We start from the raw sequence: 20,131 nt of genomic DNA, 5'->3' as shown, positions 1-20,131 counted from the left end.
GTCATGTATTTTATCTTTGCAAGAGTTTGATGAGTTTTTGCAAGTAAAATTCTGTTTCCTCTATACTTGCTAATAGTCATGAGAATCTGTAGTTTGCACCTTCCCATTAAAAATGTATTGTATTTTTTGAAATTATTCACCCCGCCTTTTATCCAGATCATGTCTTTGAAAGGAGGAAGTAGATAATAAATGGAATAATTCATGATTTCCCATTAAATATGAAACTTTCTTTTGCAGAGTTTAGAAAATGAAGTTCTACATAATGTACAGAAGTTGATTAGAACTTTTTTTAACCTTTTCAAGAAAAATCTTTCACATTACACAAATGTACAGAGAAGTTTCTTTAGGAAAGGCAAACCACTCACTTCCTACACAGTTCTGATCTTCAGATCACTGCCTAATTACACTAAATAATATGCTTATCAGGCCCAAAATTCACAGAGATCATTCATCTGACCAAAAAGAATGTGTGCCTCTAAGTTCTAAAATCTCTTTTTGAAAGTTGTTTAATAAACATTGAATCCTGGTCACAGCAAGCGAGATTGTTAGGAATTATTCAGACTGAAAAAAATACATATTTAAATAATATTGTGAAAGGAATTTAAAATTTATCATCTAGCTCTCTAAGTGAACTTGTGCCATCTCCCTTACCACAACCAGCAGGGAGTTTGGGACAGTGTCTTAATTTAAAATTTCTTTTACCATGAAAGGATAAATTTCTTTGGTTCTGGTTTACCCTTTTCCATAGTTTTTAGTATTTAAAAGCGAAGAAATACCCTCATAAAATGTAAATGAGTTTACACAAAATTCCACCGGTTTTCAACCAGACTAATGTGAACAAAGAGGGCCATAAGGTGCTTACAGTTCCTGTCCAAAGACTGACACCAGGAAAACCAGCAGAGTCTTGCTAGGACTGAACATTAAAGGGAAAGAAGTTTGCTTCTTTCTGTGTTTGCTGCTATGTACTTGAGCTTGGCTTCCTCCCTCTGTCTCCACAGCGTTGCACACACAAGAAATGGAAGCAGCTCACAGCAGTGCATCACTGGAACCAAATACTGTGCAATCAAGGGCTGAAATACAAGAGAAAAGCAATCTGCACCTCCACATTATCTGTCTGCATCCCAAATTGCCTTTTGCAAGCTTGTTGGTAATAGCAGGTACACCTCCTGTTGCCTTGCCTCAATCCCATACCATCAAGCTATTTTTCTTTACCCTTTTTCTTGGTAGCATCCCTCTTCTGTCCCTAATAAGCTTCACTTATTAACAGAGAAAAAGTCTGTTATAGCCCAAAATCCCTATGCCTAAACTAACCACCCTCAAACTGGGAAGCCCCAGTAAATATTCAGGTAGTAAAAAAAATATGGCAATATGATTTCAGTGAGAAAGAAATCCCCATCTATTTTTTTAGTAACCTAAGGAGTCCCCTCACTAATTTGTGTAGTAGATGTGACAGCTACTGAAAGTATGGGTTAATCACATCCCCAATCAGCTACTTGTGTTCAGCTTCCTTAGTGCATTGGTCCATCAATGAAAAAGACCAGAATACAGACAGATAAAGAAGCAAATAAATAAAAGTAGTGAAACGCTCATGATTTAAATAACTTAAAAACAAAGGAAAGGGTCAGAAAAATCCCAGTCTAATAGTAGGGCTTACTAGTCCATCATGGCTATAATGAGAATAGAAAACAAAACACTCTTCATACACTCTTCTCCTCTCCATCAGCCCACAAATCCCATTTTTCTTCCCCAGTGAACTCTCCAGACCATCCTGGCCTCTAGTCAGGTCAGGAAGATTCTCCCTCTTTACTCTGGAGGACAGATTGGTCTGGGTATTCAGAGATCACTGTAGAAGATCTATGGATGTAGGAAAGAAATAATTTATGTCCACAAACTCCTCTAAGCACTTAATCCCTCAAAAATTTTCCCACATCTTTTTTCCTTAACTCTACCTAGCTGATGCTGACACTGAAAAGAGCAGAAACTTGGAAAGTGGAGAGAGTACTAAATATTTTGTCTCTGACTGAAGAATGGAAAAATAATCTTATATCAGATGGCACCAACAGGATTTTTAAAATGGATGCCAGGTCACTTCTGTTCTGCAGTTGACAGCTTCTTGTAAAAATACTGCCTCAGGAATCAGTCTCTAAGACCTCTACCTCATCCTTTTTACAGCTTTCAAATTTCCATAGCTCTGCAGGGATTGAGTGATAAATTATGTGTCTACATCTGAACTCATCACCCTATGATCTCTCTATAAGCAACGGAGAAAAACAGGTGCTTCCAAAGTATCATTCACCTTATTCTAAAGCACTTGTCTGGATCCTGAAACACGGGGCTCAACCAATCACACAGCTGGGGTTATTAACCTGGATCAGTTAAACTTGGGTGAAAGCCCCTCTGCTCTTTCTGAAGGGAGTTTACAGAAGCTATACTTCACTATATTCATCACTCATCACTGCTAGAGCAGAAATTTTATGTTCCATTTCACAGTTAACAATCTGAAAAGCAGTTTAATGATCCATCTTCCCAGTATTGGCAGAGATGGCCACCTGCTCTGGGGGACACAGCACACCTGAGAATTAAAGACTTTGCCTTTTTCTGTTTCAGCTAATCCTAAAGTGGGCCAGCCATCGGAGAATTCTAAGCAGAGCAGCCCACTGTATCTCAAAAACATCTGACAGAATGTGTGTAAGACAGTGTTATCTCCTGCCTGAAAGAAGTAATCTCAGAGCATGTTTTTACTGGCACAGATTTTTTCAAGGAAGCTTTCCACAACACACTGATCCACCACTCACAAGACAGAAAACACAAATATAAATTTTCTGCATACCTAGGCAAGTCTTTACCATCTCTGGATTTCATTTGGATTTCATGTGACCACCAGAGTATTGAGGACAGTAGAACCCCATCATCCAACTCAAATGCATTTAAAATCCATGTAGTAACATCACTAATGTAATTAAATTTTTGGTTACAGCTAAGCAAAGCTATCCCTCTCATCAAATACATTTCAAAGCCTCTCTTTCTAGTCTTCAGTTCTTTTTTGATGACATCCTCTTTCGACAATTTTCATTTGTATGAAGAGAAGAGAACTGTTACTTGATCTTTCTGGCCCTGACAAAAAGATCAGGAAACAAGAATGACAATATCAAATTCTGGCCCATTTTAGGCTCTAAACTAATGCAAAGATTCAGTCCTGGAATCAATCTCTTGATGAAAAATGCTTTACTTCACAGTTCATCGTGAACTTCTTGACTCTTAGTTCAGTCATATGAACTATTTTTAATTTTTACTGCAATCTGATTTTGAGCTGTTAATGACTTGGTGAGTCAGGACTAAGGAGAAAAAGTATCAATGAAAGCACACTCAAGGCCATGGGAGTCAGCCAACCTCCTGATGCAAAAGCCTGATTCTGTGGCAAAAAAGCACTCACATTCTGCATTAATGAACTTTCACTTTTTTTTCCATTTTCAGACCCTTACACCACATTAACTTCTTATTTCAAGTTAAAGTCTTTGAGAAGGAAGCAAAATAAAATCAATGAAAAAACAAAGCAATATCTAGTTTTAATATAATGAAAATACTATCTTCCTTAAGCACTCTTTTTTCTCTCATATCAACCCGGGACAAAAAATTATTACAAAGGAAAAAAAAAAAACCAAAAAACCATCTCATTTTTCCATAGAAAGAAAGAGATGGTATCATGAACACACTTAATGGAATTCTTCTCTTTTGCTGAAGTTTGGAACATTGACAATATTTTACAATACAAGAATAACCACAATCTTTTTCCTTCAGTATTCATCTCAATTTTAAGGAATATTTTGAAAGAGAGAATTTTCAGGAAAAATTTTAAACAATATTGCTCTTTTCCCACAAATGTGAGACTACCCAAACACTCCTTTATTTAGAAGATAATCAATTTGTTGTTTGCCTAATGTACACTTTAAAAAAGGGTGTTTAGTGTTAAGCAGGAGTGGCTAAAATAATTCATCTTGATGAAATAATCATTGGCATATTAACCTCTATATTAAACAAAAATACAGATATTTATATGTCTGAAGAAGAAGGAAATTCAGTCCCTTTAAAAAGAAGTGTAATTATCTGCTTCTGGAATGGAAACAATATTGAAAAACTACACAACATACTACAAGCCATCTCTCATATTTTTAAAATAATAACACCCGTTGCCTGCTGAGACATACCAAGCATTACACTGACTTCAGTAAGATCATTTGCAGACATGGCATTGCCTTGCTTAATAAATTTGTTTCAGATTACAGTTGATGCATCTAGTTTTTTCTGACTAGATTAGCGTAGTACTAAAGTAACTGTGTAGTTAGTTTGTTACCTTTAGTTTGCTCTCAAATGATTTTATCAAGGTTATGGAAGAGCATTAGTAAATTATATATATAGAGAGAGAGAAATTTCATAACTGCTTGTTATCAAAAGCTAAAATTCCAAGAAGAATTAAATTCTCAGAACATGAATGTAACCTTTTAAAGCAGGTACTTAAAAAATCTCCATAGAAATAAACCCAAATAAATATATATGATATTTCAGTTTAATCTTCTAAGAGCCTTTGGTAACTTGGAAAAAACAGCCTCTTACAAAACTGTAAGGGAGCTACACTTCATCTATGTATTGCAGAACAGATTATAAAATTCTTCATTTTGAATGTCCTCACTGGTTTCCTTTTCCACAATTCAGATTCAGATTCAGGATATATAAAACCCCATAATTTAGGAAGATTTTTTGCATTGTTTTTTTGTTTGTTTGTAAAATGCACTTTGAAGCCCTAAGGCTTTCCTAAAATAGCAATGACTTCCTGTGTAATCACCTCAGAGAGAACACTTGTGTCCCTGGCATGGTGTGTGGAAATCCACTGGGGCTGAGGACTGAAACAGCTCCCTGGGAAGACAACTCAGCCTGTGAAAACTGGAGTGTAACAAGCAGAGCAGCCAGTTCCACAGCTGGCATGGAACCAGGCGGACAGTAAGGGAAGGTGCTTACTTGCTTCCTGAGGTCTGAGACTTCTAGTAACTTTCTAGATTTCAACGTGGAAGTTTTTAGGGAAGGTTTGTAGACACATTCTTAGGATAGGAAGGAGAAACGAAGTATGTTTTGCAAGAAACTAGCTGGTGGAATTCCTGTCTGACTGGTAGAATGTTTTTATGCTGCAAGGGTGATCTTGCAATATTCATTGTTAAGGTGCCTAGAGCCCTTGTATATGCATCCTTTTATTATTTAAATATTGAAATAAATAAATCAGCTCACTTAAGCAAACAGCAATCCAGTGTGTTAGAATTCTTTCATTAATTTTGATGGTGCTGAACCCCAGATCTCTTAAAAGACTCCAGAAGAATAAGTCAGTTATAGTCTCTTGTAACTTCTAAATGTAAATACCTCAGCTGTAAGAAATCAAAATTTCTTTCAGACACTGGGTTTTTAAATAACTAATGGGGTATTAAATGCTTCACCACAGAAGTCAGCACTTGGGCTTAGCTAAATAGTAATTCAAAATTGCAAGAACGTGTATGTCAGTACACTAAGCTCCTACCCCAAAGGAGATATTTCACAAAGGCTCAGAAAAAAAAGAAAGGGGAAAGAAAAAAAAAAAGGCAGCACAATATAATAATTACTGACACAATCTTAACAATAATGTTACAAATCTGGTCTAATTGGTAAATATACAAATTAGTGAAACCAAGTAGATAAGTGCTTTGATATATTTAATATCAGGAGAAACGAAACATCATTATTTAATATCAACTTCAATTTTTAAATGCCAAGTTCCACTAAAAAGGGTAGGGCCTAGGGAACTTTAAATTTAAATTACTATGATGACTAGAGACAAAGGAAACAATAAACTTATGGATGTTAAAATGCCTCAAAAAAGCCAACTTACGCATCAGCTTCTTGTTTTGACACTCCTTTGATATTCTTCGCCACATAATCATCTATGGCATCTTTGTCTTTGATCAAATGAATCCTAAATTTAAATGAAAAAAATTAAAAGAAACACTGTAAGGTGCTAACATAGACTTCTGCAGCATGTATAAAATATTATCATTGCCAAGTAGAGTTAAATACTGAAATATTGACAAAGTAATATATCAGACGTTCTATAAGCACATACAAATATCTTTTTAATTTTTTGGTCTGTAGCTAGTTCAAATCTTTATTTCTGAAAGAAAACAGAGGTGGTATTAGCTTTCAGGGATCTGGTTATCTGATATTTCTGTCTAAACTAGAAGAAATTTTGTATCAGCTAAATCAGTAATAATTGATTAAGCTATCCATATTTAAACTGTTTCCTAAATCAGAACCGTTACATTTTTGTATTATCAGTATGGACTAATCTATTTCATATTTAGCTTCTTCAAAATTAAAAACAAAGGCAAATCAAGAAAAGAATTCCCAAATCCAACTCAAAATATTTTCCTTGGTGCAATGCAATATTTTTATACTGCTCCTGGCTTTCCACAGTTTGAGCAGCACAGTGCAAAAGGTGCTCCACTGAGGGGATAATCCAAAGGTCATTAAAACAAGGAGCAAATTTGAGCATGCACGCATCTAGATTTAAAATTTGAACTGTGCACCATTTCATCTTTCCCTTCAGCCACCATATCTTTGCATCTCCACTGTGATACAGACAAGATACCTGGAAACGGTAACATGCACTTACTGCCCATAAGGTGCATGTAAATAGAATCTGATATCCCAACTGTAGAGGATGTTATCTTTATAAAAGTAATGTGAATTTATTTTCATTCTTCTGAGAAAGAGCACAAAGATTGTCTGGTTAATCACTCAAAGATAAAAGAAATTCAGCATTAATGTTCCACATAAATCCATTACTTTGCTCTTTCTCTGTCTGTATTACACTGCTGTCTTTCATTACAGTGATGAGAGTAAACTCTTTTCATAATGTTAGCTAATATAAGCGTCATGCTCCTTATTGCTCTGAGAATACCAAAGACATTCCACAAAGTTCATTTAAATGAAAACAAAATAGCTAAGCAAAGCACAGATATGTTGACATATCTGTATTTAAAACAACGTACCAGTGAAAACTTCCCTCACAAATAGTGCCTTTAAATTTGTTCCAGAATTTGCTGCTGCTGAGTGGCACCAGCAGAGACTTGTGCTTCGAGGCTGCATTTTACACAGTCCGTAGGAGCTGCTGATATAGCTAAATGTGCACATTATGGATATTGCCATGAAAATTCACTTACAATCAACACCAAAATGTATTAAATATCAAAATTTTCACACTGAAATGATCAAAATTTAGGAAGATCTTTGGAAGAAGTGAGAGAAAGTCAAAATGCCCAAACTGAAACAGTGAACTACAACAGGCAAATTCCTATCAGCTTGCTGCAATTTAATCCACACTGCAGTTAAAATGCATCTCAAAATGAAACAAAGGAAAGCCTCATGCCTTTCCATTGTCTTTACAAAGGTATCTTTATAAATAAATAAAATTTAAAAAAATCAGGGGGAAAGCCAATTAGAATCATATACAATTTAAATGGCACCTACCTTATAGCCAGAGTATATTTGACTTCTGATTGGTAACACCCTTAAACCTAAAGAAAACTACAGCCAAGAAAAAAACCCCAAAAACATAAGCAAACCATCGCACAGTAATAACTTGCCCTGGTTTGAAGATTGTTTACGTAAGTTCTGTAATAACCTGTATTGGACTGATGCAACTACAAGCATGGTCATCCATCATAAAGAGTTGAGCTTACTAAAAATAACAAATACTCATCTCATTCAGGCTATTGTTATCAATGATGTCAACATAGCAGTAACACAGAAAAGATGGGCAGGTGATAGCTTGGAAAAAATACACTAGGAAATTCCATTAACTCAAGAAAATCATTATGGCTTTCTAAATGCAATGAGAATAAAAAACATAAAACTTAATTAATTAATTAATCAGTGTGAAAAATAGAGACTGTGACTTGGAATGGACATTGATTCTTTTAACAGAATTGACATGAGGATGGCATTTGCTAAAAGACACCATTTCTTTTCTTCTAAAGATTGTCACTTGCCTTTTCCCAGCTGCTTTATCCTTATTTCTCTGGTGTTGCTATAATGACTCACGATACTTCATAAAGCATATAAAAAGATTTTACTTCACCTGTAAGCTGGGTCCTATTTAATTTAAAACCAGTTATTAATTAGAAATCCATTTTAATCCAATGGACACCTTCTTTTTTTTTTTACCTCTTTTAATTGTGAACTTTCCTAAGAGAGAATTTTCTTGCCCATGATTTTTGCAGTTTTAAATATTGTGAAGGAGCAAACATAATTTGTCATCTCAGCACAGATGACTGAAGTTTTTCACAGCAAAAATAATGCTTTGAAAGGAAAGAGGTACCTACCTTGCAAAGTCTAATGGGGGACAAAGAGACTGCTCTATGAACTTGGGATGTTCCCCCGGGCTTTGGAGGACCGCTTGAGGCAACACGTTCATTTTAACTAAAACAAACAAACAAAACCAACATTACTTGAAACAACCCCTTCACACAATGCAGTTTCTTTTCCTTGTGCTGCTTCCCAGCCCCACTCACTGTTATTTCCAGTGCATTAGAACCCAACTCCAGTCCCACACAATCACAGCACTACTTCAGTAGGACATAACAGAAAGGAATGGTCATTATTTAACTTGCCAGGGATTTCTCTCTTTCACTGAGGTGCTTTTGATTTCCATAGGGACAGCTGATTCAGGAACTATACCTGCATGAGTTTGTGATTCCTCAGCTATCTATATATCAATATATATATATATATATATATATATATATATATATATAAATATCAATATATCTATTGATATATATTATCAATATATCTATTGATAATATTTTAAGTTAATACACAACGTGGACAAATGATGGAATATACAGGGTGCAAAGCAATGACAGGCACTGTGTTAATCCTACATAAACATAATGGAAACAAGGTTTTGAAGGAAAAAATGTAAGTAATGCTATACTTACAACACAGGGTTTTACTTAAAACAAAAGCCAAAAGCCCCACAGTTATTTAGAATCATCTAGCTTGTCATGTTGAAGTACATAAATGCTAATAGGACTTTTTTGTCATATAGAGCTACTGTGTTTTTTCCCCAAGTATTCAGTCTACACTTCCTACCATTAAAGTTTCAGCTGCCAGTTCCTTCATTTTGCATGTCTGTGATCTGAGGACGTTAGCAGCAGGAGCACCCTTACTTTTAAATTTGGTTTAATGTAGGTATTGCATGCCCTGCTGGTAGGCCTGAAGGCATAAACTTTTAATAGGGATGGAAAAACAGAATATAATAAGAGGGGGGAAAAGAATTTAACTATTTGCTACATTTAGTGAAAGGAAATTGATTTTTGGGAAATAAGTATTAGACACAAATCAATTTGTTACTTAATAATCAGCATCAGACTAGCAGATATTTTATATATTAGCCTTTCTGGGATCAAAAGCCATTTCATTGATGCAGTATTTTGCTGTGGTTATAGTAAAGCAATTTTTTAAATTGTGTTATTTAGAACTGAATAATAAAGAAAATTATCATTTGAAAAGATGACAGGATAGGATATTTCTCTGAAGATTCTTCTGGGGCCTCGTACTAATGATAGCATTTTTTACAGAAAGAAAAAAAGATATTATTTATAGATAAACTGGTCTGCAATTAGAAGCAGCAAAATTTAATAGAAGTGTGTCCTAGAAAATAAAAAATCAATAGAACAAAAAACATATGGGTAATTCATCACTACAAATGATTACGTTTCTCTCAGAGAATGACAGGTGTGTATACAACTATATAGAAAGGAAAAGCTCTTCTTAGAAAGATGCTTTCCAGTGAGAAATAAAAATTAAACTTTGGAAAAACAATATTGAAGCTCAGTAAGATGCAAAGCTTTCTACAAGCTTTTTTGTTGTGAGGTACTAAATGGGAAAATGAGCATAGCCATGCCTTGGTGGAGGCTGCTGAATTTGGCAAGGCAGGGGGGCTGACTGCAGCTATGGGGCAGAAAAGGAGGGGAAGCAGCTGAAAGGAGACCCCATAGAGTCACTGCAGCCATGGAAAGCTATTGATGGGGAGCTGTAATCTGTGAATTGCCACAAAACACTCGGCTGGAGCACATGACAAGTCCTCGCTGGCTCACATGCTCCGTGTTCCAAATACACAGAAATCAAGTCTATAGGAAAAGAGGCTATCAGGCACACAGGTCTCACATGAGGCACATATGCAGATATTTTTCTTAGCATGTTTCTGTCTCACAAGGATTAAAATACTGCCCTGGCTCCTATTTCAAATTCATAGCTTGGGAGAGGAAAAAAAAATCCCCAACTGCTTCATAATAATGCCAACTGAACTTTTGTTTTAGATACGTGAGTTTGCTTTCAGAGTGACACGGAGGGTGTATTTCCCTAATTTCCAAGGTAAATTACAGGTAAATTACAACGACAAACACATGACAGAAGGCACCAGCCACACATCCTTCTGAAACCCTCTCTATTTCGGAAATGTCAATTTCATTGCTGGTGATTTAAAGGCCACTTCACATCTTGCTCCTTTACTATGAAGTCCAAGCCACGTCTCCTTTACTTAATCAAACACCCACAGAAACCAGCCAAAGATGAGGCGGTGCAGTTTGTTTCTGAAGAAGTGCTTCACTCAATCCCATAATGGAAGGAATATCCCCGTGGGCTGTAATTGCTCCAAGGTGCACTGAAGCCCTCGGTAAAACACCAGCTGATAGCTGATAGCAATAGTGCCCTTCCTGGCACCTTTTGGGGAACCTGTTGGCTGCCTCTTTGCTCTTCCTACACATTTTCTGAGGTTTTAAAGGCAGGCTGAGGATTTCCTAGGGAGGGAAGGAGGAAGCGGGGATGGTACAACACAAGGCTGTCTTTGTGGGCCTATCTGCTGCTCGTGCTCTTGGCACCTCGTAAGATAAAGGGACATCAGAATGTGACACGACAGACTAACCGGCACGCTGCTTTATTACATTGAAAGTAATAGTGTAAATTGATTAAAAAATTAAAAACGAACAAGAAATTTCTGAAAACTACAGCCAGCCTGATAGATGCTATTTGTTCCAAGTGACCTGGACGAGGTCGCGGCCCCAGCCTGACCCGTACCCTCACTGCCCTCCGTCCCTGCGGCTCTGGGAATTCGGCCGCCCTCCGCTGCAGCCTGGCTCTCACCAACCACTTCAGCGTGTGCCTTCAGCGCTACAGACCCCTTCCCTGGGCTCCGGTACCGATAAAATAGCCCCCCAGCCGCCGGAGCTGCCCGGGCACAGACCTGGGCTCATGGCGCGGCCGCAGCACAGGACGACCTCTCCCCGGCCCGGCCCGGCCCCTCACGGCCCGCGGCCTCGCCATGGCGACGGGGGCGGGCGGCGCTGGGGCCGGGCGGCGCTGAGGGCCGGGCTGCCGGAGCCTCGGGGACCATCCCACCGCTTCCCGGAGAGGCGCTGGGGCCGGGTTAGACCCTGGAAAACACGGGGCTGTGAGAAATTCACGCGGCCCGAGCTGTTTGCAGGTGGGCTCCGAACGAGCTGCCTCGAGCAGGAGCGTCCCTCAAAGCTGAGCGAGCAAAGAGATCGTATGGACACCTAAGGAAGCGTGGGCAGTCTCTCAGATGCTAAATGGACACCTGCAGTGAGCAGGTTTTCTTCTTTCACAGAATCACAGAAAGGTTAGGGTTGCAAGGGACCACAGTAGGTTATCTGGTCCAACTCGCCGCTTAAGCAAGGTTGTCCCAGAGCACATGGCACTGGATTGTGCCCAGATGGTCCATGAATATCTCAGTGAGGGAGGCCACAATCTCTCTGGATTATCAGTTCCAGTGTGTGGTCACTGCTCAGTAAAGAAGTTTTTCCTCATATTCATGTGGAACTTCCTGTGCATCAGTTTCTGTTGTTGCCTCTTGTCCTATTGCCCAGCACCACTGAGCAGAGCCTGGTCCATCCTCTCGGCATCCCTCCTGCAGATACTGACAGACATTGATGAGATTCCCTCCCAGTCAGCTTAAGACTGAACAGGCCCAGCTCTCTCAGTCTTTACTTGTAAGACCAATGCTTCAGTCCCTGAATCAACTTTATTGCCTTCCTTCCTTCCAGGACCTCTGAAGCCCCCTGAAATACTTTAGGACTTCTGAGTAAGAGGAAACAGCAAGTAGAAAAAACATAAGATTGAATTTCTGAGTAAGTGACAATATGAAGGCATTTGGGTGGAAAATAGCCTTACTTTCTGAGGTTGATGAGAGTTTGCTTAATTTACTGTCACAAAGGAGCTGTTCCAAGGGCTGGCCTGCTTGGGTGTCTGGGGGCTGGTCAGAAATGGAAATATTGAGAAGGAATCAATGAGCTTTTGCTAAGTGCAAATGAAAAGTATAAGAGAAACCCAGCTGGGATGTTCCAGAATATAAAGAGCAGAGATTTTTCAGTGTCTTCTCTTTTCGTGTTGGAAACTTGACACCAGCAGGAGATCATTTTTTTAGCACAGATTTGACCTAGTTTTTATTGCTACAACTGTTCAGAAAACAGGAATGTCAGAATCAATTGCTATAATCTATTTTGGAAGGATCAAGTGGACAGAAAGCACTTAAAAATGGCATTACCTGTTTCTGAGTTGATGGCAATCGGAAACAAAAGATCTTGAATGTTTATGGGTCAGTGTTCTAGTGGATAAGTCAGAAGCTGACAGGGTACTTAGCTGATATCAAATCACACTAGAGAATGACCTATGCCTTACCCACCTACAACACATAGGGAAAGCACTGCTGTACTGAGTGAATTTCTGTCTGAGTGACATATACTGAAGGTCTCATGCTGCCAGTGTTAAAATGTACTTGGAATTTGAAAATATTTAAAATGTCAATTTCTTAACTTAAAAAAAGTTGCATCCAACACAGAGGAATTCTATATTAGACCTCATCTTGTCAGATGAAAAGGAATTGATCACAGAACTAAAAATTAGCCATAGCTTAGGTATAACTGATAATGATTTGATCACATTTGATATGTGCAAACAGAATTAAGTCCAAGCCAATAATACATATACTTAATCCTTTGGAAGTGCTAATTTTATAAAGGTGAATACTATTATAAGGTAAGTCTGTTGGGAGAATAAATTTAATCTGAAGTGGGAGAATAATAATTGGAAGTGGTTTAAGGGTGGTAGCACAGATACCCACTCAGCCAGAATGCCACAGCTCAGGAATATGTTTGCTGGAAAGCCAAAGGGTGGTTTACAAGGCAAACATCTGCAAAACTGGAGAAAGAATGTGGTGTCATTTATGAACAGCGAAAAAGATAGGAAATTTAGAAAATTGCTTTGGCAAGTTAAAGGTTATGAGGGAAATATACATATGGTCAACTGAGTTAAAATTAGGAAATTGGAGGGATTTTGCAAGTATAGAACACAGAAATTGATCTGAATAGTAAGATGACCTTATTAAGATCTGAAGATGAGAGCTAAAACCTTAATAAGTGACAAACTTCAAATGTTAAAGATATGCATATTTGTTCTGTCATTTGGGAAGATGTCAGCTGATGTAATTATATTGTTAGTGTTGAAGAGTTGCTTTCTATTCAAAGAATGGTTTAGTTAGTGAAAGACAACTGCCATTAAAGCTTTTGGAATGAACGTGTTTATTAATATTTATATTCAGAACTTCTTGAAACACTAGGACTTTTTTAAGGAGGATGATGCTGGTGTTGTTCTAATACCGTAAAAGAATAAATGGGATAATAATAGTTTACCGATGTGACACTGATCAGGCAAAATTACAGAATAGACAATATTGTTAACTCAGTTAACAAGTAATTTAAAAGAAGAAAGATATTTCCAATTACTGTGGGCTTCTGCTAAAAAAATCTATATATCCTGGCAGAAAAATAGAGCATGGTAACCAGACTTTGCTGTCTTAATGAGGCTGCAGGTTTTGCTTATTGGTGTAATTTAATTTAATTAGACTTCAGTAAAACATTTGATTTATCATTTGGCTTTTTGGATTAAACACTTCAATGACACAGTTATTTGTATCCTGTACATAAACTTTCAAAGAAAACTTGTAAAAACCGAAAAGATAAACCAGCAGATTTAAAATTACTCTTAATATTCTGGAAGAATATCTGAAGTACTTCACAAGCAGACATTTACTCCGTGGCTACATCTCCTGTGTTAAACATATATAATTCATTTGACTTGGAAGCAAAGTAAGAATTTTTTTTATGGAGATGTGTTCAAAGGATCCTGCATGCCAAACAATATGTAAGTTAGAGAGAATACTCTTTAGCAGAGAATCAAAGGCAGCCTACATCTCTATAGTAATATGAAGAGGCAGGAGCCTTTCTGTGGTTAAGGATGAAACCAACTCCTATTACAATGCTGTGTTCTAGCACCAATTTAATTTGGCTAGAAATGTTTGGCCTGCAAGTCCTGAAGGGAAAGGATGTCTGTCCATGAGAATAAAAAAATTCAGTTGCTAGCACTTTTTTTCTTCCTATCATTAGAGCAGGTTTTCTCCCAGTTCTGTAAGCAATGATAATGTCCAAGGAATGACAATATTTTATGGCAGATGCTCTTTGCAAAAACTGTGTAAATAATTAATTTGTTTGAGAAAAAAACTGATTTCAGACATTGGCATATTCAAAAATGTAACCTAGAGAGGTAAAAAGTGCAATGTATTGATCTTTATGAGTAGCTGGTACCCTTAGGAAATATGTTTGTACACCTTTAATGGTTACATGGGAAAGGAATTGCTGTGCTTAAATGTGGCAATGTCCAAAACTAACCAGAACATATATGGATACTCCTGAATACTTGAATATTGCTAATTAAAAAAATAAGTGTTTTGATTCCTGCCTACCTGTCCATCTTTTGTCCCTGGCAGTTCCGATTTTCCAATTACTTATCAACCTGTCCACTACACAAAAAAGTCACAAACCTGAAGTCTCCCCAGTCCTTCACTTTAGAAGGGAGGAAAGAGGGAGAGGCTTGGGGAAAACTAAAGTATCACGGTGAAAATTATGAAGAAAAAGAAAAAAAAAAGGGAAGGCCAAATTGTTAAAAATACAAAACCAGGGAACTGGAGGGGGGCAACACTAAGTGTGCTACCAGGTAGCACTCAGTGTAGAAAGATTTTCTTGGCATTTGCCTGAGAGCCCCTAATAAACTTAGTAATGAATGTTGGAATTGCAAGTAATACAGCTTTGCAAAAGTCATGCTCTCTAGTCTTTATATCATGCCATTGTGAGCCCTACATTCTACATGCATTACAGACAAAAGAGCCCTAGCATGCACTTTATATGTTATGATAAAATGAAATTTATGCCATCAATATCTCTTCCTGGTTTACTTATTTCAGGTATTTTTAGAGGTCTGCATCAGATGTATTTTCACCTACTGAACATTTGTAACATTGTCAACTGACTTTTTTGGTCTTCTTTTGAAAGCTGTCTAGAAAGATTTATATAAAAAGTTAATCAAACTACATCACTGACTCAGCTCATCAGTACAACTTTTTCATCACCACAACAATATCTCTGTGACATCTAGCTTATCATCATGAATTATGGGGGAAAGGATAAACAACCCATTAAGAAATTAAAGGCCCACAAAGGTGCAGTTTGATAAAGGATAAAAAAAACCCACGGGGTATGTATAATAAAATCTCTCTCCCCTGAAGAGTGATTGTTATCTTTCTTTCATGAGCGTCAAAGACCTGGAGCTTCTCAGTGCCTCAGGCAAGTGAGTTTGAAGGTCTCCTTCATGATTGAATGGGAAATTGTAATCAGAATTAGGTTATGGCTGTTTATCCTATAGAGCATTTAAAAAAATGTTTTATGTGTAGAACTGATATTAGTAACTGAGAAAAAAAGCTGTTGCAATCACATTTGGAAAACTCTGCTGTATGTTCAGTATTCAGTGTGTGACTATCTGTTTATTCTGGTGTATGTTGGGACAAGCTGTTCCAACACAGACAACTGAGCTAAATAGTTCTAATACATTAATTTGTAGAGTCTTCATTCTGTAATAAATGGAAGCCTGGGTAAGAGAACAGTGATGTACAGATAAAGATGTCTTTACAACCCCAAGAGAAATAAGATAATCTTAAATAAGTTTTCATTTCTTGAGACAAAAAAAGCAGCCAATATTCCTACTGTACAGTGATTAATTATGCCTTTCTTTATCCTAATAGAAGACAGCAGTATTTACAGCCTTTCAGACTCCTCTGAGTGAATTTCATGATTCTGAATGTGGTATGGCTTGTGGCTGAATGTAACTAAATCAAAGGAAGTGCAATCAAAATGAATGACTTAAGCAATGACAGTAGAATTATCCTGTACAGTTCTGTTCCTTGTATGATAAATTATGCTTAAATTGGTGAAAAAAACTATTTGAGATAATAAGAAAGACTGCCAGCAAGAGATGCTCATATTCAGCTGGCAGACAAATTATTTTTTTCCCCAGTAAGCTGAAACTCTGAAGTTTTGCACTTGGTCCCTGAAGATTGTTTGCTCTTAATTGCTATTAAACTCTTCTTTCATTATTATGTTCTAGTTCTGGTCACACCCATTGATTGCATCTCATCTAATGCACTGATGCAAGCAACAGCAACTATTTATAGATCCCTTTTTGTGATGGAGTCCAGCCCTGAGACTTGAGTGCACTAGTGCAGTGTAAATGATAAATAACAATATGCTAACTCTGGAGAACAGATGTCTTTTGAGCTTGGCAGATCTAAAGTTCTCTTTCTAGATGACTTTTGGAACACTGTCAGTGACAGCCAGCATTGCCTTTGGCCTGTTCTTTGTTAGCCCATGATTTATAGGATGGGTTCAGATGGGAGAGTACCCAGCAGAGGCTCACTTACATTTTAAAGGTTTACCTATAGAGGTTTATAATTTAAAATAGCAGGAGTGAAAAGGCATGGAAAGGTCACATCTAGGAAAATAGTGTGCTGTTCTTACATACTCTAAGGCAACACTTAGGTATGTCGTATCAGAGATAATTCAAATCCTTTGGGTTCAGTAAGTCTGGTGATTAATGAATGTTTATGCTCCACTGTGTGAACTCTTTTCTATCCCTAAGTCTAAGAAATTTTGCTCCTTTTTTGGTAGAGTAGGTGTTTGAATTTTGGAAACTTTGGGGGTTAAAAGCACTTTGTGAGCATATACTTCCACATCTAGTACTGCTGGGTACTTACCTCCAAACTTGAAATTAGGCATTGTGATAAACCTGTCCATTATACTACTAGAACTTTGTCATAGTGCCCCTACCACATTATTTTGTGGAAGTTTCTCATATATTAGGTTGTTGTTATTAACCAGACACAAAAGTGATACTGAAATTACAACAGAGGCCATTTTAACGTTCCCTATCAGTGACATGAATATAGGCTTCATTTATTAATTGTAGCTGATTAGCCACAAGGCAAACATTTAATTAAACCTTGGGAGACAATAATATTGCACATAAATTATCCATTTAAGAGCACATAGGTCTTTATATTTCATTAAAAATTGTTTAACCAATAACCACACATCTTAAGTTCAATCTGTATTTACACAGATTTGAAGTCAGAGAATTCCCTAGTGTGTTGCTGGGGCTTTTTTTCCAGACATTTATTTCTTGATGTGTTTTGATTTGTATTTACTTAACATTTGTTCATGCTGTTTTCCTGATTAGTCAGACTGCCACTCAAATCAGGGGTTAATGATTTAAAAAGTCCTACCAAATTATTTACTTTCAAAGCTATTTCAAAATAGTGTAGAAGATATGTTAGGTTCTCATGGGATTCAGAAAAGCAAAAATCCAAACAAATATGATGTATTATTGCTATAAATTGAAGGCTTCTCTTTTGAATTATTTTTGTTCAATACACTTATTTTCTGTTCTTCTAGCACTGGGATCTTTTTTCCCTGCAAGATTATATGCTTATTGTTTTATATATTCTTCTGAATACTGGCATATTGTATTAAATGTATTTTTAGATTCAAGCAGCAAGATGACTGCATAAGAAACTATTATATTAGTCTAAAATTCAGTTTTCCACAAAAGCCCTCTACTTTCCATGTGTTTGAGAAGATCATTATCTGCTCTGTGAAGTAACTTTAAAACATTTTGTGGTCAGCCATCAGGTTTGTGGGCAAGTCATTTTTCTTCAGCATATGTTTTCTATCCAGAACATTTTCTAAATATTGTAGACTGGAGCAAAGATATCTGACAAGTAGCTGAGGGGAAAAAACAAAGCCTGATAAAAATAAAAATGGTTTCTATAATGTAGTGCACTGATTCTTATTTCATATAATTTATAAGACTTAGAGCCCAATCTCAAAGTTATAAGAACTTGATATTAAATTTTATTTCACTATCCTGTGATAGTGTATAAGGAGCACAAGGAAGCATGACGTGAGATATACTTGATTTTCCGTCAGTGTATTTATATTTCCATTAAAAAATTACAAAAGTATCAAACAAATATTTGTGTCTCAGAGATTGCAGATATTTTCTGGAAATAAGTCAAAGGATATTCCTATAAATGTTAATGCCAGCTCATGTGCCTGCTACCTTCTTTAACTGGCTTTTATCTCCATAGGTAATACTACAGCAAGAATCTTGCCTCTCTGTTTCAAAGTGTCTTATTTATAGGAGTACAGGGAAAGCAGATTCTGCTTACTTATGGGATGAAAGCACTTCTGAAAATCAGTCTGGTGAGATATTACCAATGCTTTGCAAATAATTAGTTCTGCTAAGACATTGAAACCAGACAAGCTACCTTGTCTTGTAATAGAACTTTTCTTAAAAAAATCCTGAACTTCAGTAAATGAGTACTACCAAGGGAGCCAATATGATTAAACCTTAGAGATGAGCCCTTTAATATCCCAAGCTAGCCTCTTTCCCTTCAGGTTTAGGAATAGGCTCTGTGAGTTTCCTAACCAGTTTTTTTTTTTTTTTTCTCTTTTCTAATTTTATTTTTTATTTGGAAAGTAGAGGTTTTTTTTAAAAAAAAACCCTAGAAATCAATTATCAAATAAAAGCAAGGAGACAAAATAACCAAAACCCAAAAGCTGAAATGCAATAGACTTGCACAACTGCCTGTGAAGTTAAATGTAGGTTACTACATTCATTTACAAAGATGTTTAGATGGCAAATGGAAAGTAGCTGCTGTGAAGCACATCACATTCATATATAATTGAAGTACCCGAGAGTAAAATACTGAGGCACAATAGGTGACAACTGATAAAAACAAGAGAAGAAGTATAAAACAGGATACAAAACTCTGGGGAGTACAGAGAATATCTAACACAGGCTGAAGAGTCTACAATAACTGTATCTAAATTACCAGATAATACAAAAATAATAACTGAACTGAAAAAGTCAGAGAATTCTGTGAAGTGCTGCTGTTGGAATGATACTTTACTGGAATCAGAAACATTTGCTTGATTTCCTTCACTACCATCCAAAGAAGAGGAAGATTTTTAGCTGCCTGTAAGATGTCCAGAACAGGGAAGCAGGAGTTTCCCAGGAAAACCTACTGGCTTCACTTATTCTTTATGGATCTGTCTCAAAACAAAGTGTTCACAGATGAAGGTGATATTTACTGTCCCTCAGTCTACAGGGATGTCCAAGTGCAACTCAAGTTAATACTAGTCTAGTCTACCCTTACCCTTATTTTGCTTGCTTATCTGGTCAAAGTAAAATCTTTTGGAAAGTAAAGCAGAAGGCAGCATCTGGAAATGACAGCTTAGGGCCATAAATCCTGAAAAAAAGCATTATCACAATGCCAAAAGCAGAACTTGGATCTACGTGCAGTTGCAGTAGGCCTTGACGTAAATGCCTTTGTCTTGTGGTGGCCGCAAGGCCCAAACTGTTGAGTCACATTCTCTCCTAAATGTGAAACAGACATTTGTGACAGTTTCTCATGAATTAGGCTTTGAGAGAACATATTTATTGAAAACAGATGTTCTTGGCATTCTTCCATGGACAAATTTCACACTGTTGTAATTGTAGTACACATCTGTGTAGCATTTTTACAACATGCTTTCCTCAGATGCAGAGAATTCAGGAATGTTGTCTATCTTGCTCTATCCTGACCATC

General features: G+C 36.9%; 1 protein-coding gene across 1 annotated transcript in view; it reads right to left on the bottom strand.

Moving 5' to 3' along the window:
- TTC29 (tetratricopeptide repeat domain 29) overlaps nt 1-11,422 on the bottom strand; it is a 112,667-nt gene extending 101,245 nt beyond the window's left edge. Inside the window, exons 1-3 of the mRNA XM_056489588.1 lie at nt 11,324-11,422; nt 8,400-8,496; nt 5,909-5,992 (exon numbers count right to left, since the gene is read on the bottom strand). Of these exons, the coding sequence (XP_056345563.1) occupies nt 5,909-5,992; nt 8,400-8,496; nt 11,324-11,333 (191 nt within the window). The 5' untranslated portion in view covers nt 11,334-11,422. The remainder of the gene's footprint in view (nt 1-5,908; nt 5,993-8,399; nt 8,497-11,323) is intronic.
- Nucleotides 11,423-20,131: the final 8,709 nt, after the last annotated feature.

Source organism: Oenanthe melanoleuca, chromosome 4, assembly GCF_029582105.1.
Source record: "Oenanthe melanoleuca isolate GR-GAL-2019-014 chromosome 4, OMel1.0, whole genome shotgun sequence".
In the NCBI taxonomy this organism is placed as follows: domain Eukaryota; kingdom Metazoa; phylum Chordata; class Aves; order Passeriformes; family Muscicapidae; genus Oenanthe; species Oenanthe melanoleuca.
Note: the sequence above shows the minus strand (reverse complement) of the source record. Positions and strands in the feature narration are given on the sequence as shown.